Source organism: Trifolium pratense, linkage group LG7 (genome assembly GCF_020283565.1).
Source record: "Trifolium pratense cultivar HEN17-A07 linkage group LG7, ARS_RC_1.1, whole genome shotgun sequence".
NCBI lineage: Eukaryota > Viridiplantae > Streptophyta > Magnoliopsida > Fabales > Fabaceae > Trifolium > Trifolium pratense.
The window spans coordinates 25791822-25804118 of NC_060065.1; the positions used below are offsets into that span (position 1 = coordinate 25791822).

At 32.7% G+C, this 12297-nt stretch overlaps 2 protein-coding genes across 2 annotated transcripts; both read right to left on the reverse strand.

The window, feature by feature from the left end:
• Positions 1–436: 436 nt before the first annotated feature.
• Positions 437–4021, reverse strand: LOC123895313 (malate dehydrogenase, mitochondrial-like). Its single transcript, XM_045945565.1, has 7 exons — positions 3457–4021; positions 2502–2675; positions 1874–2042; positions 1556–1617; positions 1317–1438; positions 1041–1161; positions 437–883 (listed from the first exon to the last, which is right to left on the reverse strand). The coding sequence occupies exons 1-7, from the start codon at positions 3709–3711 to the stop codon at positions 746–748; spliced, it is 1041 nt and encodes a 346-aa protein (XP_045801521.1). The 5' UTR covers positions 3712–4021; the 3' UTR covers positions 437–745.
• Positions 4022–8832: 4811 nt separating this feature from the next.
• On the reverse strand, positions 8833–11950 carry LOC123895314. Its single transcript, XM_045945566.1, has 2 exons — positions 11804–11950; positions 8833–9459 (listed from the first exon to the last, which is right to left on the reverse strand). The coding sequence occupies exon 2, from the start codon at positions 9455–9457 to the stop codon at positions 8915–8917; it is 543 nt and encodes a 180-aa protein (XP_045801522.1). The 5' UTR covers positions 9458–9459; positions 11804–11950; the 3' UTR covers positions 8833–8914.
• Between the last annotated feature and the right edge of the window lie 347 nt (positions 11951–12297).

A 12297-nucleotide genomic window follows, 5' to 3' on the forward strand; every position in this document is an offset into this window, starting at 1 on the left:
TTTTATAAATTTTAACATAGATGATCTATATGATATAAACTTTCAATCAAATGGTGGATTTTGTAAAATTTGTATTCGTTAAAGCGTTATTGAGCGGTGTAACATTACTCAAATGTTACACCAGTGTAATTTGATCCCTCCCATACATATATATGAGATTTGCTAATTTAGACCCACCTAAAAGCATGAAGGTCTAAATTAGCAAGGTATGCCTTTTCACTTTGGACAAAAAATTGAAGTCAGTTCAATACAAGTAATTTTTTACTTTTCGTTGTTTTAGTCAAACCGATATCAAATAAGTTATTATTTTAGTCATAAAAATATGGATGATCCAAGAAAATTCTATGGATCCATATGTAAAAAGATGAAGAGAATCAGTTTCGAGCTTTAAAAAGACTAGCAAAATTATTTCGCATATTTAGAAACTAGAAAAAAATATATAAATGAGGGGGAAAAAAAAGTGTACCACCCTTCAATTGCATTATATGAAACCATACAACAGTGAAGGGCCATTATGAATGGAAAGGCCAACCTAAAACTGGTTTTAATTTCAGTCCCTGCAGCAATAAACTGCTCTCGCAGATTTACTTATTAACTCTAGGGGGTATACCTGCTCTAAATAAAACAACAAAGCCACCACACCTCTGCCGGCCACATTACAAACATTTGTCCTGAATTTGCAAAATTTAATCTGGTTCTAAATGGAAAAATCCAGTAACCTGCCAGAAATGTATGACATGTTCGATTATTGGGAGGCAAATTTGATTCCCTTTTCAATAGATGATTTGAGCTCAGCCTTGAGGTTTTCAAGGCCTTGTTGCTCGAAATCTGAGAGAGAACCTAGGCCCAGAATTTCTTCCACACCATTCTTCCCAATCCTCACCTGTAAAATATTTCAATATTGTCAACGCAAAAGAAGAAACCAGTCGGTCAACAAATAGGCTGTATGCATCGGCAAAAACGAGAATGAACCTTAAAACATTGGGAGAAGTAAATTAGAAACATAAAAGAATACAATTTGTTGCAGTTTTGATGATCACCTTGGAAGCAAAGAAAGGAAGTTCAGAGATGAGATTGGATTGCACATATGAGCACTCAATAACATCTGGAACTCCATTCAGACCTTTGAGGCAAGCATCAGCAAATATGGCTCCAGCATAACTGCAAGAAACATGCTAATGCTTTATATCAACTATATGAAAAACTTACCAATGAATCATAATCCTTGTATTACTATGAAGAGTTATTATTAAAGAAACTGTTTCTAGAGATTAACTATATTGTCTAATGTCTACATAGACTAAACCAAGACTTACGCCATTGACAAAGTTGCAGAACCCTTTCCAGCCTTGGCAGTCACAACTTCCGTTCCTCCATCTTGTGTTCTTGTCGTTAGAGCCTTAATGACATCATCATCCAGATTGGCTTGAGGTGTTGCCTATAAAAGGAGCAAACAGTTAAGAAGATTACCACTTGCATATCAAGCATGCCACCCTTGGAAGCCAAAATACTTGTTAGAAGTATGAAAATGCCAAGTTAATGAGCAGAAAATTACCTGAGAAAATAGTGGGAGAATAGTAACTCCTGCATGGCCTCCTACAACAGGTACATTGACCTCTGCAGAAAAATCAAATGTTATGTACAACTAAGATACAATTGTTCTGCAGTAGAAAGAAACCCTAAGCAATTTCAATCCTTCACCCCACTCTTGGTCGAGAAAAAACACTTTGATTATGTTGGACTTTCTTTGCAAAAGCTAGACACTTAAATATGAACCAATTCGCTAAATCCTTATTTGTTCATCATTACACATATTGAACAAAAACACCGAGTAAGATATTAGTTGATTTGAAGACAGTTACACTTTACATACCAGCAACTGGAACTTTAGCTTTCCCAGCATAGAAAGTTTTTGCCCTAACTACATCAAGGGTTGTAACCCCAAACAATCTCTTCTCGTCATATGTCCCTGCCTTCTTGAAAACCTCTGCAGCAATGGGAACGGTGGAGTTCACAGGGTTGCTTATCATGTTAACAAGGGCCTGATTCCACATGTTAAAGTACTCGGTATCAAATAAAATTATATTGTATATGATTATAAAAACTAAAACCCCATCATGCTTAATATAGAACAGGTCGTGCATGTATTTACTCATTTCAATTTATTAAATTCACTTAATTGGTTTCTAATTTTCCATCTTATAAATCTCGTATCCTATACTTATGATGAATGTAAGAAACAAATAATATGCCAATCAATTATTACTACTATTAGTCATCAAATCACATTTTGAAATCAACCCAATACCCATAGAAATAAATCAATTGATTATTGCACAAAACCAATTGTAATGAAATTCTCTCATTTGCTTCATGGCCCAAGCTATTACACATGTTTTTACTTTTCGCAGAGAAACCCAAAGAAATGTCACTGAATTGCAAGCAACATCAACAGTCGCAAAAGAACAATAAAAACCAACTCAAGGAAAACAGACACTCACATGGGGGCAGTACTTAGAAATAGCAGTGGCAAGTGACTTGACAATGCCGGCATTAATATTGAAAAGATCATCACGAGTCATTCCAGGCTTTCTGGGCACACCGGCAGGAATTATAACAACATCAGCACCCTCCAAAGCTTTTCCAAGCTCTTCTTCACCTGCATACCCAGTTACCTGCAATTAAAACAAAAAATGGAAACAAAAAACCATCAATCAATAGCACAACTACTTTAAACTAGAGTAAAATTTGCATGCCACTGCAGAAGGGTCAAAGTTAAAATAGTAGAATGTACAATGAGATAAAAAAACAATAGCGGTTGCATCATAGCAATGCCCACAACATCAAACAACAATGAAGTTTGCATCTATGGACAATCCCACAAAAGGGTACATTGCTGCATGTCCAGATTTGCTGAATTCAATATTTCTATGTGTGAAACTGTGAAACAGTGTTGCATTTTGCAAAATCGCAGTAAAAAACCACAAAAACTTGCTCAATTCACAAATCAAATGAAACCATGTAAATTCAGCATTTTTGCTATCCCTTCCCCCCCAGCCCCAACAAAGTTTATGAAATTACAACAAAATTTCACATTTGCTGAATAACAACACACCACAGGAAAAAGTGGACCAGTATGCCTCAGAACAGAATTGCGATCGTCAACAGTTTTAAAACAAATGTTTAATTTATTTATCTATAGAAAAAAAAAGGTGAGATGCAAAATTGTAAATTATTTAGTCTCTTCTTAATACACTGAATGATTCCGATCTCTCAGTAAAATGTCTATACAATCAAACATCAGTAAATTTATCACCTTTGCAAAATCAAGCAAAAGGGTAGATTCACAACAAAAATCAGACACCATCAAAATCAATAAAAAGGGTATATTAGTAAACAAAACAAAAAAAATTGAACATTGCATATTTATTTACGGAATGGAGTATGTAGGGGTACCTCAGATCTGGAGTTGATGTGGCTGACATCGGCGGCGACACCAGGGGTTCCAGCAATATCATAAAGAGATAGGGTTGAAACGAGAGGGTTGAGCTTCATCAGAAGAGAGAGAGGCTGACCGATCCCGCCGGCAGCGCCGAGAATGGCCACCTTGCGTTCTGGAACTGGTTCGGTAGCATAGCCACGGCGGGTTAGGTGAGAGGAGGTGCGGGACACGGCTGATTGGACGGATCTGAGCATCGACGGCCTCATCATTCTCTCCGTTGGCTGAGAAAGCTTTTCGATCGAGAATAACGAAAGAAAGTGAGGAAAATGAAATCAAAGTTTGGAGTGACGATGATTCCAATTCGACTTCTAATTTATTTATTTATTGCGATTGCGATGCCAGTATGAGAGGCACCTACAACTTGCAACGGGGTCCTCACAAAATTATACTTCCTCAAAGTCTTTTTTTTTTTTTTTCTTTATTTAAGCGCAACTGTTAGCGGAAGTTATTAAATTTGGAGGGTAAATGATTTACACTTACTTATTCATTAAAATGCTTTGGGTAATGACACAAATGCACTTATCACTTAAGTAACACAAATATTTTTTTAAAACAAGAAATAAGAAATGTACCCAAAAAAAATAAAAATAAGAAGGAATTTGTAATGATCTAATAGTAAGTCCAACAGAACAACCCAAGTAGTTTAATTGGCCAAAAACCATAAAAACCACTACAAACATTAAAATTGGCCAAAAATCATAAAAATCAATACAAACATTAAAATAGGCCAAAAACCACTACAAACACTAAAATTGGTCAAAAACCATAAAAATCACTACAAACACTAAAATAGCCCAAAAACCATTAAAACGACCCTAGAATTGGCCAAAAACCATAAAAACCACTAGAAACAGTAAATAGGCCAAAAACCATAAAAACGATTACAAACATTAAAATTTGCCAAAAATCATAAAAACAACTACAAACACTAAAATAAGCCAAAAACCATAAAAACCACTACAAACACTAAAATTGGCCAAAAACCATAAAAACCACTACAAACAATAAAATAGACCAAAAACCATAAAAACGATTACAAACACTAAAATTGGCCAAAAACCATAAAAACCACCACAAACACTAAAATAGGCCAAAAACCATAAAAACGATTACAAACACTAAAATTGGCTAAAAACCACTACAAACACTAAAATAGGCCAAAAACCATAAAAACGATTACAAACACTAAAATTGGCCAAAAACCATTAAAACGACCCTAAAATTGGCCAAAAACCATAAAAACGACTACAAATACTAAAATTGGCCAAAAACCACTACAAACACTAAAATTGGCCAAAAACCATAAAAACCACTACAAACATTAAAATAGGCCAAAAACCACTACAAACACTAAAATAGGCCAAAAACTATAAAAACGATTACAAACACTAAAATTGGCCAAAAACCATAAAAACCACTACAAACACTAAAATTGGCCAAAAACCATTAAAGCGACCCTAAAATTGGCCAAAAACGATAAAAACCACTACAAACACTAAAATAAGCCAAAAACCATAAAAACCACTACAAACACTAAAATAAGCCATAAACCATAAAAACGATTACAAACACTAAAATTGGCCAAAAACCATAAAAACGACTACAAACACTTAAAATTGGCCAAAAACCATAAAAACCACTAGAAACACTAAATAGGCCAAAAACCATAAAAACGATTACAGGTTTTTGGCATATTTTAGTGTTTGTAGTGGTTTTTATGGTTTTTGGCCAATTTTTAGTGTTTATATTCGTTTTTATGGTTTCTGGGCTATTTAGTGTTTGTAGTGGTTTTTATGGTTTTTGGCCTATTTTAGGGTCGTTTTTATGGTTTTTTTTTTGCTATTTTAGTGTTTGTAGTGGTTTTTATGGGTTTTTGCCTATTTTAGTGTTTGTAGTGGTTTTTATAGTTTTTGACGAATTTTAGTGTTTGTAATCGTTTTTATGGTTTTTGGCCTATTTTAGTGTTTGTGTTGGTTTTTATGGTTTTTGGCCAATTTTAGTGTTTGTAATCGTTTTTATGGTTTTTGGCCAATTTTAGTGTTTGTTGTGGTATTTATGGTTTGTGGCCTATTTTAGTGTTTGTAATCGTTTTTATGGTTTTTGGCCTATTTTAGTGTGTTGTAGTGGTTTTTATGGTTTTTGGCCAATTTTAGTGTTTGTAATCGTTTTTATGGTTTTTGGTCTATTTTAGTGTTTGTAGTGGTTTTTGGCCTATTTTAATGTTTATAGTGGTTTTTATGGTTTTTGACCAATTTTAGGGTCGTTTTAGTGGTTTTTGGCCAATTTTAGTGTTTGTAATCGTTTTTTTATGGTTTTTGGCATATTTTAGTGTTTGTAGTGGTTTTTATGGTTTTTGGCCAATTTTAGGGTCGTTTTTATGGTTTTTGGGCTATTTTAGTGTTTGTAGTGGTTTTTATAGTTTTTGGCCAATTTTAGCGTTTGTAGTCGTTTTTATTGTTTTTAACCAATTTTAGTGTTTGCAGTCGTTTTTATGGGTTTTCGCCAAAAACTATAAAAACCACTCCAAACACTAAAATAGGCAAAAAAAATCATAAAAACTACTACAAACACTAAAATAGCCCAAAAACCATAAAAACGACCCTAAAATTGGCCAAAAACCATAAAAACCACTACAAACACTAAAATAGGCCAAAAATCATAAAAACGATTACAAACATTAAAATTGGCCAAAAATCATAAAAACCACTACAAACACTAAAATAAGCCAAAAACCATAAAAACCACTACAAACAATAAAATTGGCCAAAAACCATAAAAACCACTACAAACAATAAAATAGACCAAAAACCATAAAAACGATTACAAACACTAAAATTGGCCAAAAACCATAAAAACCACCACAAACACTAAAATAGGCCAAAAACCATAAAAATGATTACAAACACTAAAATTGGCTAAAAACCACTACAAACACTAAAATAGGCCAAAAACCATAAAAACGATTACAAACACTAAAATTGGCCAAAAACCATTAAAACGACCCTAAAATTGGCCAAAAACCATAAAAACGACTACAAATACTAAAATTGGCCAAAAACCACTACAAACACTAAAATTGGCCAAAAACCATAAAAACCACTACAAACATTAAAATAGGCCAAAAACCACTACAAACACTAAAATAGGCCAAAAACTATAAAAACGATTACAAACACTAAAATTGGCCAAAAACCATAAAAACCACTACAAACACTAAAATTGGCCAAAAACCATTAAAGCGACCCTAAAATTGGCCAAAAACGATAAAAACCACTACAAACACTAAAATAAGCCAAAAACCATAAAAACCACTACAAACACTAAAATAAGCCATAAACCATAAAAACGATTACAAACACTAAAATTGGCCAAAAACCATAAAAACGACTACAAACACTTAAAATTGGCCAAAAACCATAAAAACCACTAGAAACACTAAATAGGCCAAAAACCATAAAAACGATTACAGGTTTTTGGCATATTTTAGTGTTTGTAGTGGTTTTTATGGTTTTTGGCCAATTTTTAGTGTTTATATTCGTTTTTATGGTTTCTGGGCTATTTAGTGTTTGTAGTGGTTTTTATGGTTTTTGGCCTATTTTAGGGTCGTTTTTATGGTTTTTTTTTTTGCTATTTTAGTGTTTGTAGTGGTTTTTATGGGTTTTTGCCTATTTTAGTGTTTGTAGTGGTTTTTATAGTTTTTGACGAATTTTAGTGTTTGTAATCGTTTTTATGGTTTTTGGCCTATTTTAGTGTTTGTGTTGGTTTTTATGGTTTTTGGCCAATTTTAGTGTTTGTAATCGTTTTTATGGTTTTTGGCCAATTTTAGTGTTTGTTGTGGTATTTATGGTTTGTGGCCTATTTTAGTGTTTGTAATCGTTTTTATGGTTTTTGGCCTATTTTAGTGTGTTGTAGTGGTTTTTATGGTTTTTGGCCAATTTTAGTGTTTGTAATCGTTTTTATGGTTTTTGGTCTATTTTAGTGTTTGTAGTGGTTTTTGGCCTATTTTAATGTTTATAGTGGTTTTTATGGTTTTTGACCAATTTTAGGGTCGTTTTAGTGGTTTTTGGCCAATTTTAGTGTTTGTAATCGTTTTTTTTATGGTTTTTGGCATATTTTAGTGTTTGTAGTGGTTTTTATGATTTTTGGCCAATTTTAGGGTCGTTTTTATGGTTTTTGGGCTATTTTAGTGTTTGTAGTGGTTTTTATAGTTTTTGGCCAATTTTAGCGTTTGTAGTCGTTTTTATTGTTTTTAACCAATTTTAGTGTTTGCAGTCGTTTTTATGGGTTTTCGCCAAAAACTATAAAAACCACTCCAAACACTAAAATAGGCAAAAAAAATCATAAAAACCACTACAAACACTAAAATAGCCCAAAAACCATAAAAACGACCCTAAAATTGGCCAAAAACCATAAAAACCACTACAAACACTAAAATAGGCCAAAAATCATAAAAACGATTACAAACATTAAAATTGGCCAAAAATCATAAAAACCACTACAAACACTAAAATAAGCCAAAAACCATAAAAACCACTACAAACACTAAAATTGGCCAAAAACCATAAAAACCACTACAAACAATAAAATAGACCAAAAACCATAAAAACGATTACAAACACTAAAATTGGCCAAAAACCATAAAAACCACCACAAACACTAAAATAGGCCAAAAACCATAAAAATGATTACAAACACTAAAATTGGCTAAAAACCACTACAAACACTAAAATGGGCCAAAAACCATAAAAACGATTACAAACACTAAAATTGGCCAAAAACCATTAAAACGACCCTAAAATAGGCCAAAAACCATAAAAACGACTACAAATACTAAAATTGGCCAAAAACCACTACAAACACAAAAATTGGCCAAAAACCATAAAAACCACTACAAACATTAAAATAGGCCAAAAACCACTACAAACACTAAAATAGGTCAAAAACCATAAATACGATTACAAACACTAAAATACGCCAAAAACCATAAAAACGATTACAAACACTAAAATAGGCCAAAAACCATAAAAACCACCCTAAAATTGGCCAAAAACCATAAAAACCACTACAAACACTAAAATAGGCCAAAAACCATAAAAACGATTACAAACACTAAAATTCGCCAAAAACTATAAAAACCACTACAAACACTAAAATAGGCCAAAAACCATAAAAACCACTACAAACACTAAAATTGGCCAAAAACAATAAAAACCACTACAAACACTAAAATAAGCCAAAAACCATAAAAACGACTACAAACACTAAAATAGCCAAAAACCATAAAAACCATTATAAACACTAAAATTGGCCAAAAACCATAAAAACCACTACAAACACTAAAATAGGCCAGAAACCATAATAAACACTACAAACACTAAAATAGGCCAAAAACCATAAAAACGATTACAAACACTAAAATTGGCCAAAAACCATAAAAATGATTACAAACTTGATAGAACCTTCTGCTCCCACTGCATTGATGTGGGGACAAAATCGTGATAGTTCTTCAAACTTTCTAGCATATTCAGCTACAGTCATACTGCCCTGCTCCAATTTCAGGAACTCAATCTCCTTCTTGGTCATTACGTTAGTTGGGAAATATTTTGCCAAGAATTCATTCCTAAAGTTGTTCCAAGTCATAAGAGTACCAGCAGCTATCATCCTCTGACGTGCATTGCCCCACCAGAAGTCAGCTTCATCAGTTAATCGGTGAGTAGCCATCATCACTTTTTGCGCATCGATCGCCTCCATGACCCGAAAGATCCTTTCAATCTCTTGTAACCACTTGTAAGCATCATCAGGATTGTGACCTCCATCAAATTTTGGAGGCACTTGCTTCATAAACTGATTTAGTTTGCGCTCATCATTACCTCCCTGCTGATTCTGACTTCTCTGAATAGCTTGAGCTACGGCAGTCAAAGCGTTTGCGATTGCGTGGTCATTACGTCCTGCCATTTCTGAAAAATTTCTGAAAATTAATAACAACGCGACTTGGTCCGACTAGACCGACTTGCTCTGATACCAATTGTAACACCCTCAAACTCCCATTGGTTTTATTAAATGATTTATTTACCGAAGGAGTGTTACTTCACTTCAAATTAATTTCTAAACGACGTAAAATTTCAGCAAAAATTAAAAGTTAAATAAAAACATAAATCCTGAAGCTTGGATTAAAATTCACTACAACGAATAACATGGTTCAATAGTCTTAGGTGGAAAACAACTGAAATTCCAATAGTTTTGAATGTAAAAATAACTGAAAAATGTAAATAAGAGTTCCCCTCCCAATTGACTTCCTATCAGAGCGACTCAATTTATTGAAAGCAGGAAAAGAAGATAGCGCCCTAAAGCCATCCTCGACACGCGGCAGCTAAGACTCATCTGTTACCTGAAAAATCTACGATTGCACATCGTAGGGTTAAACCATAGGGGGACAAAGGGGTTAGTAACGAAATCACATAAGAAACCGAAAATAATAGCAACACCAATTATAATAAGACCTAGAAGTCAACGAAAATAAAATGTCATCATCTTTGAACAATCAAACACAACGTTGTCAACTTATTAATTAACAAAAATAAAACAACTCATAAATATAATGACGGCAACACGATGAATGGCGGCGCAACGAATACCATGGCAACACGACAAACGGCAGCACAGTGGCCACCATAGCAACACGACAAACGGCAGCTCAACGGCCACCATAGCAACACGACAAACGGCTTATTTAATGATAATTTCAATTATGATTTTCAACATCTTACAACCACATATTAGCACAAGAACAATTACTCAACAACAATTTATCAACACAATCAGAAATCGGTACCGAAACTAGACTACTAAATGCCTTAACTTATATTCTTAAGTGAGTAGTGCAAATTAGCAACGTAAATCATGCATTTATTGATCAATTCATAGCATATTTAAGCACACGTATAATGGTCAAACAATTGTCTTACTGTAACTCTTTTTCTTCTTCTTTTTTTTTTTTATTTAATTAAAACTCCTTTGAATTATTAATTTTCAAAAATAATATATTTCTATCTTAAAAAAAAGAACCAAAGCAACACTTTAAATTAAGAGAATAGATTCATGACAATTCATATGGCTAATCAATTTTCATCAATGGGCAAAATTAAATTAATTATGAAATCCACCTCTCTATCTCGACATAAAAAAAATCAAATGAATTCAAACAACAAATTGGTAAAGTGTTATATATATCTAGTCCTATGCTTTGTTTGGGCCTTGTTTAGTTTCTTTTGGTCATGTATCTTGACGCTTTGTAACCTTACTTAGTCTTTCCTGGCACATCTTGTGCTGGGAGGATGATTGGTTCATTTTATATATATATATATATATATATATATATATATATATATATATATATATAGGGGAGGGATCAAATTACACCGGTGTAACATTTGAGTAATGTTACACCGCTCAATAATGCTTCAATGAATACAAATTTTACAAAATCCACCGTTGGATTGAAAGTTTATATCATATAGATCATTCATGTTCAATTCTATAAAAATCTAAAATCATTTGATATGTTATTGATATTGATCAAGCTTAACGGTATTCAATAAAAACACATAAAGCGTTAATCTTGATCGGTCTCAATAACATATCAAACGATTTTAGATTTTTGTAAAATTGAACATGGATGATCTAAATGATATAAACTTTCAATCCAACGGTGGATTTTGTAAAATTTGTTTTCGTTGAAGCGTTATTGAGCGGTGTAACATTGCTCAAATGTTACACCGGTGTAATTTGATCCCTCCCCATATATATATATCTCATTTTGGTTTGTTCAAAAAAATATATATATACTTTGAATTTAAAATCAAGACCATGTATCACATGAAGCAGGAAACTCATGAAACTCTTTTCTCAAAACTGAATACATATGTACAGAATGCCATAAACTCCACATTTGAATTTCAACATATTCATGAGTTATCGTATCTCCGAATATAAGTCCAAATCAAAAGCAAACATGGGATTAAACACAATTTAGTCAAAGCCTATACATATAGCTATGAGTATATCATCATGAACCCAGCATCAAAATTATTATTCTCAGAACAAGACCATCATTGAAACTTCAGAAAAACAATAGAATATTCTATATGGACCTTGCAGCATAACAATTATGAAATTTCATATTGAAAAGCAACGATCAAAACAAGAATTGTAGATAACTCAAGCATATGAAAAGAAGAGAAAACTATACTTATAATCACTAAAGAAAATTCAGCTTAAAGTAAAATCGTTAAACGCCCTTACTTGAATTTGTAGTGATTTTCCCTAAGCTTGAGGTATGAGACTTCTCTTCTTTCCCTTCCTCTTCTCCTCCCACGTATTCTTTCTCTCTATTATCACACCGTATAATTTTTGTTTCTTTGTTGATTGTGTAGAGTCTTGCCTTGCCTTTTTTTTTAAAATAAGGCCAAGGGACAAGTTCTATTATTATTATTAAAACCTAATAAGGAAATTAAAACTATGTTTATTCCTTTTAATGGAAATTAAAACATTGTTTATTTCTTTCTTATCCCTGCCTCTATCAATATCTTAACTGCACCTCCTTAATATGCTCTCACACCTCGGTATATAATTTTCTACTCCTTTTTCTTTTAATTTTTATTTTCTAATTAACAACATCGTTATTTTTATTTATCAATTATTTAATAATTCGTCACACAAAATAATTAAACAAACATCATCAATCAACACTACACCTAAATAATTAAAATACGAGGAAATATTAATTTTTGGGGTGT

Coding starts and splice junctions, on each gene's coding strand:
- LOC123895313 (XM_045945565.1), bottom strand. CDS start 3,711: ATGATGAGGCCGTCGATGCTCAGATCCGTCCAATCAGCCGTGTCCCGC. Junction 1,439..1,555: donor TTCTCCCACTATTTTCTCAG/GTAATTTTCTGC, acceptor CTCCTTTTATAG/GCAACACCTCAAGCCAATCT. Junction 884..1,040: donor TTCCTTTCTTTGCTTCCAAG/GTGATCATCAAA, acceptor AATATTTTACAG/GTGAGGATTGGGAAGAATGG.
- LOC123895314 (XM_045945566.1), bottom strand. CDS start 9,457: ATGGCAGGACGTAATGACCACGCAATCGCAAACGCTTTGACTGCCGTA.